The sequence below is a fragment of the Neoarius graeffei genome, chromosome 26, assembly GCF_027579695.1.
Source record: "Neoarius graeffei isolate fNeoGra1 chromosome 26, fNeoGra1.pri, whole genome shotgun sequence".
NCBI lineage: Eukaryota > Metazoa > Chordata > Actinopteri > Siluriformes > Ariidae > Neoarius > Neoarius graeffei.
In genome coordinates, this window is record NC_083594.1 from 52,838,522 (window position 1) to 52,851,565 (window position 13,044).

At 41.9% G+C, this 13,044-nt stretch overlaps 1 protein-coding gene across 1 annotated transcript in view; it reads left to right on the forward strand.

Moving 5' to 3' along the window:
• itpr1b (inositol 1,4,5-trisphosphate receptor, type 1b) overlaps positions 1–13,044 on the forward strand; it is a 167,953-nt gene that overhangs the window by 115,740 nt on the left and 39,169 nt on the right. Inside the window, 3 exon segments of the mRNA XM_060910776.1 lie at positions 3,234–3,368; positions 10,865–10,972; positions 11,343–11,535. Coding sequence (XP_060766759.1) covers positions 3,234–3,368; positions 10,865–10,972; positions 11,343–11,535 — 436 coding nt within the window.

Below are 13,044 nucleotides of genomic sequence, written 5' to 3' on the forward strand. Positions count from 1 at the left end.
CGTGTGTAGGTTGTTAAATGGCACGTTGATCACCTGTAAATTATTGTGCACAGCTGATTTGTGTTTGGCGACGCCCACAAAAAGGACAAGAGTGGAAAGTGCAAAATGGTGACTAAACAGCAAAAAGTTGTAAATTTCTGATGCAGAAGCTGAAGCACTTTTGACTCGCGTCAACATGAATAAAAACTATTATTTAGCAGCTTGTCCAGCAGACTCGCTGGATAAGCATAAACCCGTACTGTGAACAGCAGTACGGGTTTATGCCAAGAAAGGGCACGCCGGATGCAATTTTTGCTTTAAGAATGTTAATGGAGAAGTACAGGGAAGGCCAGAGAAAGCTACATTGTGTGTTTGTAGACCTGGAGAAGGCATACGATAGAGTGCCGAGAGATGAGAAAGAGTGGCGTGAATGAGAAGTATATCAGAGTGGTGCAAGACATGTATGAGAACAGTGAAACAGCAGTGAGGTGTGCAGTTGGAACAACTGAATGGTTCAAGGTGAAGGTGGGACTCCATCAAGGATCTGCTTTGAGTCCTTTCTTGTTTGCCATAGTGATGGATAGCTTGACAGATGAAGTGAGGCAAGAGTCACCATGGAACATGATGTTTGCGGATGATATTGTGATATGTGGTGAAAGTAGAAAGGAGGTTGCGCTGGGTTTGGAGAGATGGAGGTATGCATTGGAACGAAGAGGAATGAAGGTGAGCAGGAGCAAAACAGAATACAGTGCATCAATGAGAACGGGGATGAGAGTGTAGTGAAGATGCAAGGAGTAGACGTAAAGAAAGTTGGTGAATTCAAGTACCTGGGGTCAACTGTGCAGGAAAATGGGGGCTGCGATAGTGAGGTGAGAAAGAGAGTGCAGGCAGGGTGGAGCAGTTGGAGAAGAATTTCAGGAGTCATTTGTGATCAGAAAGTCCCAGCAAAAGTGAAAGGCAAGATGTATAGGACAGTAGTGAGACCAGCTGTGATGTATGGATTGGAGGCCGTACCCTTAACGAAGAGACAGGAGGCAAAGTTGGAGGTGGCGGAGTTGAGGATGTTAAGGTTTGCGATGGGAGTGACGAGGTTGGACAGGATGAGGAACGAGCACATTAGAGGGACAGCACATGTGGAGAGCTTGGGAATGAAGCTAAGAGAGAGGAGACTGAGATGGTATGGGCACATCCTGAGAAGAGATGCAGAGCATGTTGGAAGGAGAATGTTGAGGATGGAGCTGCCAGGCACACGAAAACAAGGAAGGCCAAAGAGGAGATGCATGGATGTGGTGAAAGTGGCAGGTGTGGTAGAGAAGGATGCTGAAGACCGGGAGCAATGGAGACGAAAGATCCGCTGTGGTGACCCTTAATCGAGAGCAGCCAAAAGATGATGATGATCCAGCAGACTCGCAACACCGGAAAAAGCCAAAATTTGCAGAGAAATTATGGTGGTGACTTCGGTGTTGTCCATCCAGCGTAGTATAAGCCAAGTCAAATGAAAAAGGTTTGACACACAAGCCAAGTAAAAAAAAAAAAAATTACAGCTAATTGAGTTTCTCTGCTACCAGGGAGGCCAAGCCATGACCAGGACTTTAAAACTTGCAAGGTGTGGTGGAAAATGGAGCCAGTTTTTTGCTCACCAGCAAAATACTGATCTCTAAATGTCCATAGTCGTTCCTTAATGCCAGTTGGGTCTCTCTGAAACAATGGGCCAAAAACATTTAATTTGTGTTTATTTATAATAAATAAACAGTTTGCACTTGACAGCATCATCTGTTGGTGAAAATGCAGTAACTTGTCACAAATTATAAGATTCAAAGCCGACCGTTTGAGGTTTACATGATTTGGTTTTCTTTTGCGTCAGTATACACGCACTCAGGAGCAGGAGTGGGATCTGAAAGTTTTAGCGACTTTACAGGACTTTCATGAATAGCATGGTTTTTTTTTTCTTTTTAAGTTTTGCTCATACAAATTCTTGACAGAGAAATTCATTTTTATTCAAACTGATCAATTGACAAATTAAATTTAAAAAAAATAGATTTGACAAATAACTGCCAGTGTGCATAAAGAACTGAACTGAACTCGGATTATATGTCATGAATAGCCCATGATCTTAAAGCAGTGGACGTCTTGGCTGATTCTCTCGCTAATCCCTTCTGTTCCTGGTCACAGGCTGTTGGTGGACAACCTAGTCTCGGCAGAACTGTCTTTTTTTTTTTTTTTTTTCTCAGTTTTTTGATGATTGATTTTCTGGTGCTGCAGGGGATTTTTAATGTATAACCAAACCCTGATTAATACTTTTCTGAACTTGGATTTGCTCCCGAGTTGTCATGATGCTGTCCAGTTAGGTCTGTTTCCTTCCAGGAGTAGCTGTATTTATATTGCGATCATGTGATGCTTTTAATTGCACATGGGTGAATGCCGCTTCATGTGACTTCTGATGTCACGAGAACATGTTCCTGAAAACTGATTAACAAGGAACTCTGTGAGATAGTAAAGCTCTGAGGGCAGTTGTTTGGTGCCTGAGTGGATTTATAACATGAATTTGATGTAAACTATAACTCGATTTTAAAAAACGGTTTGAATGAGACGGAGGTGAAAGAACGTCTTTCCAAAGCTGTTCTGATGGTGCTTTACAGATTTTAAACACAACAGTGCAGGAAATTCAACCTTTCCTGGAAGTTTTCAGGACTCGTACGTGCTCAGAGCTGCACAAGTTTTGCATAACCACAGATTCATCCCTGTAATTATGAATCATACAGTTTTATAATTTAAAATTTTACATTTCGCTTTCATTTTTAATGTCTTTGGCTTGATAGTTCATGAAAATCGTCAACAAACATGGTTCTTTTGCATGAATGTGTATTGACTGCTCTTCCATTACATGCGAGTTGGGAATAAAATTATTTCCTATTCTTTTCTCAATACAAAGAAACATTTTGAAATTCCTGTCCATGATGCACATTGTCTCTGATTCCTGTGCACATACACACTGCTGATGGCAAATATTCTTTGAACCAGGTTGTGGAATGCTTCATGCCCTGGTGACTTCTCGTTTTCAAAAAGACATGTTTCTGCAAGTGTGCCTGTTTGTGCACTGCAGTGAAAGCATGCACTCCAGTCAGTCACACATGAATGTGCACGCTGAAACTAAGCACGTGCACAGTTTTTGTCTCTCTCACACACACACACACACACACACACGCGCACACTCGCACGCACTCATTCGTGGTGTTTGTGGTTGATGCATGCAGGTGGAGGTGATAAAGAAGGCGTACATGCAAGGAGAGGTGGAAGTAGAACACACCGAGGAGGACGGGGAGGGTGAGGAAGAGCATGCCGCCTCCCCGCGCAATGTCGGCCACAACATTTACATCCTGGCCCATCAGGTACATGTTCACAAACAGTTTCGGTGTCATGCAGATACTTAGAAGCAAGTCTGTGTGTCTTTATACAAACCAGTTATATCAATTCTGGAAGCAATTAAAACACTTAAGGGTCAGGGGGAAAAAAACATCTCGAACTGGGAGAAGAAAATATTGTCCAAGTTCAATTTAAAAAAAAAAAAATCATACAATTCGTTAAAATAAAGCTTTTTCACATCAGCATTGCATTTACATGCACACAAAACAATCTTATTCAAAGCTACTGGATGTACAATTTTGGAATTTCAGCCTCTTTGATATCGCACAGCAAAACGAGCCAAATCTGAGTTCACAGCATCCATAAACCCTCAAAAAGCTCAACCTCTTTCCCCTGATTGGCTCCCGGCTCTTGTCTTTCACTGTGCAGTCAGACTTCTTTCACGCCTGAAGCTGGAGCACGATGTTATTGGACGTTTCTGAGTTGGTTTATGACACACAAATTTCTCAACCAATTTGGACACAACACCCCTGACCAAGAGTCTACTGACCGAGGACTCAGGAACGTGTAATTCGAGAGGATTTTTCTCAATTTAAGAAGAAAAGAAAAGAAGAAACCTTTATTTGTCACATGCACACTTTAAGCACAGTGAAATTCATCCTCTGCATTTAACCCATCTGAAGCAGTGAACACACGCACGCACACACCCAGAGCAGCGGGCAGCCACAGTACAGCGCCCGGGGAGCAGTCAGGGGTTCGGTACCTTGCTCAAGGCCACCTCAGCCCAAGGCCGTCCCATATTAACCTAACCTGCATGTCTTTGGACTGTGGAGGAAACCGGAGCACCCAGAGGAAACCCACACAGACACGGGGAGAACATGCAAACTCCACACAAAAAGGCCCTCGCCGGCTGCTGGGCTCGAACCCGGACCTTCTTGCTGTGAGCCGACTGTGCTAACCACTACACCACCGTGCCGCCAATTTATTAAAAAAATATTTATTAAATAAATTTTTTTTTTGAAAGTTTATAAATAACAAAAAAAATCTGATTGACAATAATGTAATCAGTATGTTTATAGATAAACAACTTGAGTCACTTTAACAGTATTAGTCGTCTTAACATACACGATATGACCTGAAGAATCTATCATGTACTTTTTGTTTGGTAGTGCAGTGGTTAGCGCTGTCGCTTCACAGCAAGAAGGTTCCAGGTTCAAAACTCACGGCCAACTGGGGCCTTTCTGTGTGGAGTTTGCATGTTCTCCCCATGTCTGCGTGGGTTTCCTCTGGGTTCTCCGGTTTCCCCCCCCACAGTCCAAAGACATGCAGATTAGGTAAAAATACCCAACCACTGGGGTTGCACAAGCCAGTGCGTACTTAGTGCTGGTCTCAAGCCCGGTTAGATTGGGGAGGGTTGCGTCAGGAAGGACATCTGGTGTTTTTTTAAAAAAAAAAAAACCTATGCCAAATCAGATATGCGATCATAAATTGGGAAGGACAATCCGCTGTGGCGACCCCTTTCAGGAGCAGCTGAAAGAAGTAGTAGTTTGATTGGAGACAGTTTACTCTGCTGTCGAGTCCCCTCTGGAGTCCCTTTGTCAGTAAATACCCTTTTTATTTATTTATTTATTTATTTTTAAATTGAGGTTTTATGGTTGCACATAATACTGTCCTTCTAAGAGATGTCTGTGTTTTGATGTAAATATAGAGGCAAGTCACCCCCCCTTCTCTCTCTCCAGTAATGTTTGTAGACATATCAGGTGAAAATTCGATTCTAATTGCTTGAAACTGCTCTTACTGATTCAGAATTGAATGCAGAACAACAGACTTTTTCCAGAATTAAAATGTTTATCCGTTCTTGAGATCTTCCAAATCAAAGATTGAAGAAACTGCTTAATTTTTAGAAAACTGCTGTAATATTCTGTATGAGGATCACATGGTCCCAAATGGGTCTCATTAACCAATGAGATCAAATGTTTTTTCCTAACACCCCCCCCCCCCCCCCCCCCCCCCCCCAAGACATTTACATGGAAGTTGGCAGGCACATAGATGGTTGTACACTGAATATAAAGTTTGAAAAATTAGTAAAAAATTATGCAAATTAATATTATTGTAATTACATAACATTAAATCGGTACACTCAATCAAAAAGTAATAAGATTTGTTTCTAATACCCTCTTTGTGCTCTGTAGGCCTTTGTGTTTCTCAAAAGTAGGGCCGACCGGTGTTTATATGAAAGAATATAAATGTTAATATTCACAGCTTTCAAGGCAAACCTTGAAGAAAAACTGTCTGATCCACTTTCACTAAACAGTTCCAATTAATTGAATTGAAATTGACACTCACGTTTCTGACTTCTGGTTTTTAAAAATATTCCGACCACTAAGATCTCTAAGACAGAGTGCTAACCTCCTTGCGGTATCCTCCGGGCAACAGCTACAGCATGGGCGTCGCCAGCATTGAATGTGAAGGGGACGTGTCCCCCTCACATTTCATAATTCTTCATTTGGACCCCCCCACACACACATTTAACATAAAATATGAGTTCACCCAGCGCAGTTTCTGTTGCTTCGTGAAAGAATCCATTCCACTTGATCGATAAGAGAATGCACATCCCACTGAAAATCCACTCCGGGTTTTCCGGGCGTTCCCAACAACAGCTCACCACGCGCGAGTGAAGTGAATCTCAGCGCGAGCGGAGACATTTTTGGTGCAGCTGCTCGAAAGTGGAGGAGGTGACGTCAGCCCCATTGCAACCTCACAATGTCTTGCTTTTGCTAAAACCTTATTCTTTTGTTATCTGCCCTCAAAATTAACCCTAGGCCACGTTAAATTAATGTTCAACTAAACAGTGAAATAAGCTTAGCCTAATGGGGTATTCTTGATTGATGATGAATTGTTTGCAGTATTTGCTCCTCCCCAGACACAATGGACATAAGGACATTCTTTACAAACAAGCGGAAAGTCAGTCAAAATTTCCCCACAGGACAAAATTTCCCCACAATGGAAATGTTAGTTCAGTTAGCTGGTTAGTCAATGTTAGGAGATGTATCAGCTAGCTTATTGTTAGCTATCATTTAATTCAACCCCAGTAGGCCTACCTTATTGTAATGCCAAGAATGAGGTTAAGTCTGCTCTGATGATATTTATTGGTTCCCTGTTGTGATTTGAAGAACTTGTTTTGTCTGGTCTTTGCCAGTTTTCTGGAAAGTAAGATGGGAAATCAGTGTATGGGGAAGGAATAGTAGAAAGGAAAGCAATGAAGAGAGATGGATGTTATTCCAGGCGGATTGTGAAGGAAAGGGGGATAAAAGTTATGAAGTGGTAGAAATTGTGGTGGTACCAATGTAAGGAGTTATATCTATAAATCTATTTGTTATACTAATCTGTAAATGTTACTGTAGCACCACCATTGCATGTAGGTTGACAAAACTGCACTTGTTCATTGTGTGAAGTTCTCTTTTATGTGTCATTGCTTGACAGTGTGATTTTGTGTGAAAAAAGTAAAATGCACCCACTAAAGTCGCTGTTGGTGGTGAACAAAATTGCACCTGTTCATTGTGTGAAGTTGTTTTTTATGTGTCACCGTTGCTTGACACAGTATGATTTTGTATTATGAGGTTTGCATGATGCCATGTCATGCCTGTTCATTGTGTGAAATTATGAATATTCTTATTTTTAAACATACAGTTGAGTGTCACTATTGCTTGGCACAGTGGCATGTTGTGTTGCATCTAAAACTAAATAAAAAAGGAAACACAAAATAAAAAGTAAAATGCACCCATGAAGTCATTCTCTAGCCACTTTATCCTATTCTACAGGGTCGCAAGAAAGTCACTGTTGTTGATAAATTGTGTCACATTCATCTCATTATCTTCGGCAGAGCAGTGGGTTTAAAAACAGGCTGATGAATATATGGACTAGTTAAATGAGGACTTATTGTTGAGTCTCGAAAATAGTCATTGAATTAAGTGACTTTTGAAGGTAAAATTATGTGTTTAACAACCTGTTAAAAATACACCAGAATGCAGGAAATGGCATCTAATTAATTAAAAATTTTCTGGGGGACGACCCCTGCCAGTGTGGTCCCCCCCCCCCCCCCCCCCCCCCACATTAAAAATGCTTCTGACGCCCCTGAGCTACAGCAATGACCTTGGGTTGCGATACCACCGGGGGCATGGGGGAAACCATCAGGCCTGTCCTGTAAGGTTCTCCCTGCTCCTGGCAGGTTCTACCATGGTGGGACGGATCCCAGGGGAGCTGCTGCTGGCTAATAGCACCTGCACCGCCTCAGTCCTCGATGGGCAGTCTACAAAACCAGGCGGGGTTGTGTGCAGGGCCAGCAACCCGCCACTTAAATTCTTGCGACGAAACCTCGACAAATGAGAAACTCTGATTGGACTGATCTTAACCAGGGCTTTGAACCAGAATTTTTTTCCTATTGGTTCGTTCCGAACAGAAACGGAATTTTAACGTTTCCGGTTTTGGGTTCCACCATTAAATAGACGTTCCCGAACCGGTTAGAACAAAAAATTTTCGTTCCCGGAACGGTTAATTACGTTCCCTGTCAGCTGTTTAACAAATGGCTATAAAATTATGTCTCTGTCTCATCCAGCTTAAGCCAAATGTAGGCTAATTCTATTACAACCTTCATTAAATAAGACAAGAAATAATTCAAAACAATTATTATTTCAAATGTTGGCGATTTGGATTCTCAGTATGTCTTCCCATCTACACAAACAGAAAAGGTGCCAAAAATGAAAGATGATTCGTTTAGTGTGTTACCAAAGGCTAGTCAGGCCCTATACAGGGCTTTCTACAAGCACCGGCTGCCGGCCATACAGCCGGCACACAATTAAGTCCAGCCGGCTACTTTAATGACTATTATTTTTGTAGCCCACAGGTTCTAAATATTAATTTTCGATTTTAATAAAATTAAATGTTTATCTAACGGACTGACAATGTCAAACTGAACCGCACTCATTTAAGTTGTGATTCGTGCTGTTTGTACCGATAATAACCACAAATTCCCCGCCGACTTCGCTGATCCGCGGCCCCGACATGTGGTGTCGCACTCGGCGGAGGCAGTAGTGTGCACGCGCGCGCACTCGGCGGAGTTTATTTTGTGTTTAACACCCCCCGGCTGGCTACTTATTTGTCATGGCTGGCTAGTATGAGCCTTAGTGGAAAGCCCTGTATGCATTGATAGGCTAACAGAGGTTAACGTCATTTAATGTTTGCGAGCCTCTCATTAACGTGGACAAATATATTGATATCGTGTTTGAAATTGACGTTTTTGAATAACGATAGACTGCAGTATTTACCTCTTATTTAAGATGTGGAGACGTGATAGTAGTCCACCCTCCCGCTCTCTCCATTCAGTCAGCGAACGTCACACAGGAAGTGAACCCCAGCTGGTCATAGAAACTTGCGCAGGAGAAGAATGACTTTTTTTATTTGTAGGCTACGGAAACTTTGAGGAACGAAATAAAAACCTGTATTAACCGGTTACCATTATTTTTAATAAGCGTTTCTGTTCCGGAACATAAAAAATAAAGTTTCTGGTTTCATTTCTGTTCCATGTGAAATAGAAAAAGTTCCCGGTTTTCGTTTTCGTTCCTTGAACCGGTTCAAAGCCCTGATCTTAATGGAGCATTGACCCAGGAACGACTAAGATCTCACTATTTTTCATCAAAACAACTACAGTTATATTCTCAAATAGTTATTTATTTACATGAATCGGTTTGATCTTAAAAAATAAGTAGGTAAAGCTATGAAAACTCACTTCAAAGTCTCCTGTGAATCCTAACATCAAAACTAGCAGATGGAAAATTTTTTGCTGTATACTTCATCAGAAACCATGAGAGCGAGAGAACATTCCAATAAAAGTTATCTGATTGATATTCACGAGTGATCTAGTCGGAAACCGATCAAAAGAGAGAGAAAGAGCCTGACTGCTTTCCCCTGACTCAAAAAGCACTGAAGTTTCCTGACGTCACGTGAGCAGAGAGTGTACTCTGTTGAACCAACTTCAACCTGCCGTTACTCCCAAAGTACTGAACAGATCTTTAGGAGAACCCAAAGATGTGTGTCTGATAGGAGTCTATCAGCCTGCCACATCTAGACTTGGCAATATTTGCCCACTTTTCCTTGCAAAAGCTCTCTAAATCTGTCAGATTGCGAGGGCATCTCTTGTGCACAGCCCTCTTCAGGTCACCCCACAGATTTTCAATTGGATTTAGGTCTGGGCTCTGGCTGGGCTGTTCCAAAACTTGAATTTTCTTCTGGTGAAGCCGTTCTTTTGTTGATTTTGATGTATGCTTGGGGTCACTGTCATGCTGAAAGATGAAATTCCTCTTCATCTTCAGCTTTTGAGCAGACATCTGAAGGTTTTGGGCCAAAATTGACTGGTATTTAGAACTGTTCATAATTCCCTCCACCTTGACTAAAGCCCCTGTTCCAGCTGAAGGAAAACAACCCCAAAATACGATGCTGCCACCACCATGCTTCACTGTGGGTATGGTGTTCTTTTGGTGATGTGCAGTGTTGTTTTTGCGCCAAACATACCTCTTGGAATTGTGGCCAAAAAGTTCAATCTTGGTTTCATCAGACCATCACAAATTTTCCCACATGCTTTTGAGAGAGTTGATATATATATTTATTTATTTATTTATTTATTTTTGCAAAATTTAGCCGGGCCTGGATGTTTATCTTTGTAAGAGAATGCTTCCGTCTTGTGACCCTACCCCATAGTCCAGACATGTGGAGAATACGGGAGATCATCACATGTAATACACAACCAGTACTTGCCAGAAATTCCTATAGCTCCTTCAGTGTTGCTGTAGGCCTCTCGGCAGCCTCCCTGACCAGTTTTCGTCTTGTCTTTTCATCAATTTTGTAGGGACGTCCAATTCTCGGTAACGTCACTGTTGTCCCATATTTTCTCCACTTCTTGATGACGGTCTTCACTGTGCTCCATGGTGTATCTAATGCTGTGGAAATGTTTTTGTACCCTTGTCCTGACTGATGCCTTTCAACAAATGAGATCCCTTTGATGCTTTGTCAGCTGTCTGTGAACCCTGGCTTTTGCTGGAGGATGCAACTGAGTAAATGTCAGGAAAATCCTTCGAGGACAGCCGAACTTTATTTGGAGTTAATCAGAGTCATTTTAATTGATGGCAGGTGTGAACCCAAAAAGACTGAATGCTGTAATTTAAATCAAAAGGCATTTCAACAAAGTATTAGTTTAAGGGTGTGCACGCTTATGCAACTAGCTTACTGTACGTTTTCTATTTTTTTTTTTTTTTATGTTTTTTCCCCTAACAGATTTGTTTTTCAATTGAATTGTACAGGTTATAGGTCACATTAAAGGTGGGGAAAGTTTTGAAATGATTTATTGTTGTCCCAGGTTTTTCTGATGTAAAAGAAGAAAAAAAATCATTTTAACGGGGTGTGTACACTTTTTTTTTTTTAAATTATTATATCCGTTGTATATCACTTTGCTTTCTGAACATGTCTACAGCTGGCGAGACATAACAAGGAGCTGCAGGCCATGCTGAAAGCAGGAGGAACGTACGGTGAGGGTGACGAAGCCCTGGAGTATTATGCCAAACACACAGCTCAGATAGAGGTCTGTACTTCCTGTTTCTGGCAGCCAATTTGGCTCTCCTTTCCTCAGATTCTACTCTCTGAAAGACACCGTGGCAGTCTTGTACTATGACTGTATACCAGTGTATTCAAAGAAAACTGAGATATTCATGAAACACTTTAGTCATGAATACTTCTTTTATCTTATCCCAGTGTTTCAGCAAGGACTACTGTTTTGACTTTGAATTTCCATAATGTGTTAGTTAATTCGTCAGCCCTTCATGGTCTGAGTCAGGTGTCTCAGAAGAGCTAACGCACACGCTTGCAAACGCACATTTATTTTTATGTATAGACTGTACACTACTCATGATGGTTTCACAAGGTGTTACAGGTGACCTGTGGTTGTTGCTCAGATCGTGCGCCTGGACCGCACCATGGAGCAGATTGTCTTCCCCGTGCCCAACATCTGCGAGTTCCTCACGCAGGAGTCCAAGCTGCGTGTGTACTACACCACGGAGCGAGACGAACAGGGCAGCAAAATCAACGACTTCTTCCTGCGCTCTGAGGACCTCTTCAATGAGATGAACTGGCAGAAGAAACTGCGAGGTACTCAAGAGACCTCTGGTAGCGCAGACTCCGTACCCTGTGCGTGGCCCCTCTCACTTCCTCTATGTCCTAAATAAGGTGATTTACACACTCGCTCACTCTCTGGGTGCAGCTCAGGGCATCATCTTCAGGCAAAACCCTGACCTCATTATGCCAGGGGAGTGAGGAGGGTGTGTAAAGTAGGAAATATAAGTTAATTCTGTTAAGGCATGCGCATACACTCTTTTTTTGTAAGTGTAATAGTCTTTGTTTGCTGGCAGAGTAGAAAACATCTGGGTTAAAACAGACATGTGGCTCTCAGCGAGCTCCCTGGAAAATGGAGCAGATTTATCAGGCCTCTCCTTTGGAGGAGGGAAGGAGAGAGGGAGAAGAGAAGAGCGCAAGTAGGAGGAAGGGGTTGATAAAAGTTCAGGTGTGTGTCAAGGATGACGAAATACGTGGGAGGAAAAGAAAAGAGCTCTGAATCTAGAAGGAAGGATGAGCGATACCTCTGGAGAAATGAAGGGAAACAATCAAGCCTTGCTTCTGTTCATAAAATTTGGAGAGAGAGCTGAGAATGGCAAGTGCTTTGGAAAAAGGAATGAAATGAAGTACAAAGTTGAGAAGAAACCAAATTTAAAAAAAAAAGCTTTTCTGCTTATTCTGTATTAGATTCTTATTTTTTTAATTATATGCCACCAAAGAGCCCTCGGTAATTGGAATAAGGCCAGAGTAACCTTGTACACGGGAAGGCCAACTTTCCTTCAGTGGTGTCAGGATGTCTTGGTCATACGGTAATGGAAAATAATGCTTCCCCTCATGAGTTTATAGTTAAAGGCTGAATGCGTTAAGGTGTAGTGCTGCTTCTTCCTCAGTGGGAGGGTGGAAATGATCTTTACCCACACAACTGCACTTTATCAGTTCAGAACCTCAGAGCCAGAAACCTTGTCTGTTGGCACGGGGGTTGTGAAGGTAGAGCATGACCTAAAGACATCGTGATATACTGGATGGTTAATGGTGTTTTTATTTTACTATATTTCTACGTTGGGTCAATGAAGGAGAGAGAATCTCTTGCATCTGTTTTAAACAATATTTAACGAAATCACACTTTCTTTGAAGAAATGCAATGCTGCGAGTAGAATGCAACTGTCAGGAAGTGTTACCCAGAGATGCAAATAAGTCGTCTTGTGGGAATTTTACCTTGTCAGTGAAAAATCCAATGTCGCCAAATATTTAGCCTAGCAGTTTGGAGCATTCTCTTCATTGCAGTTTGTCCAACTGAAAACTGATTTTGGTTGGACACGCACCGAACTTGAACGACTTTACTTGTGGTCGGAGTTAAAACTAATGAGGTAACTCAGCAAGAAGTATGCATAGTTATTGTTCCATTTACGACCATCCTCCAGAGCGATTAAATCGAAGTAGAGAATGTTTAATAATGTTCAGCCAGAATGCATAGGAAAGCCTCGTTATTGTTAATCGTCTTGTCTTCCACGTGATACTACCAAGAAATACATCTTGCCCGAGTTT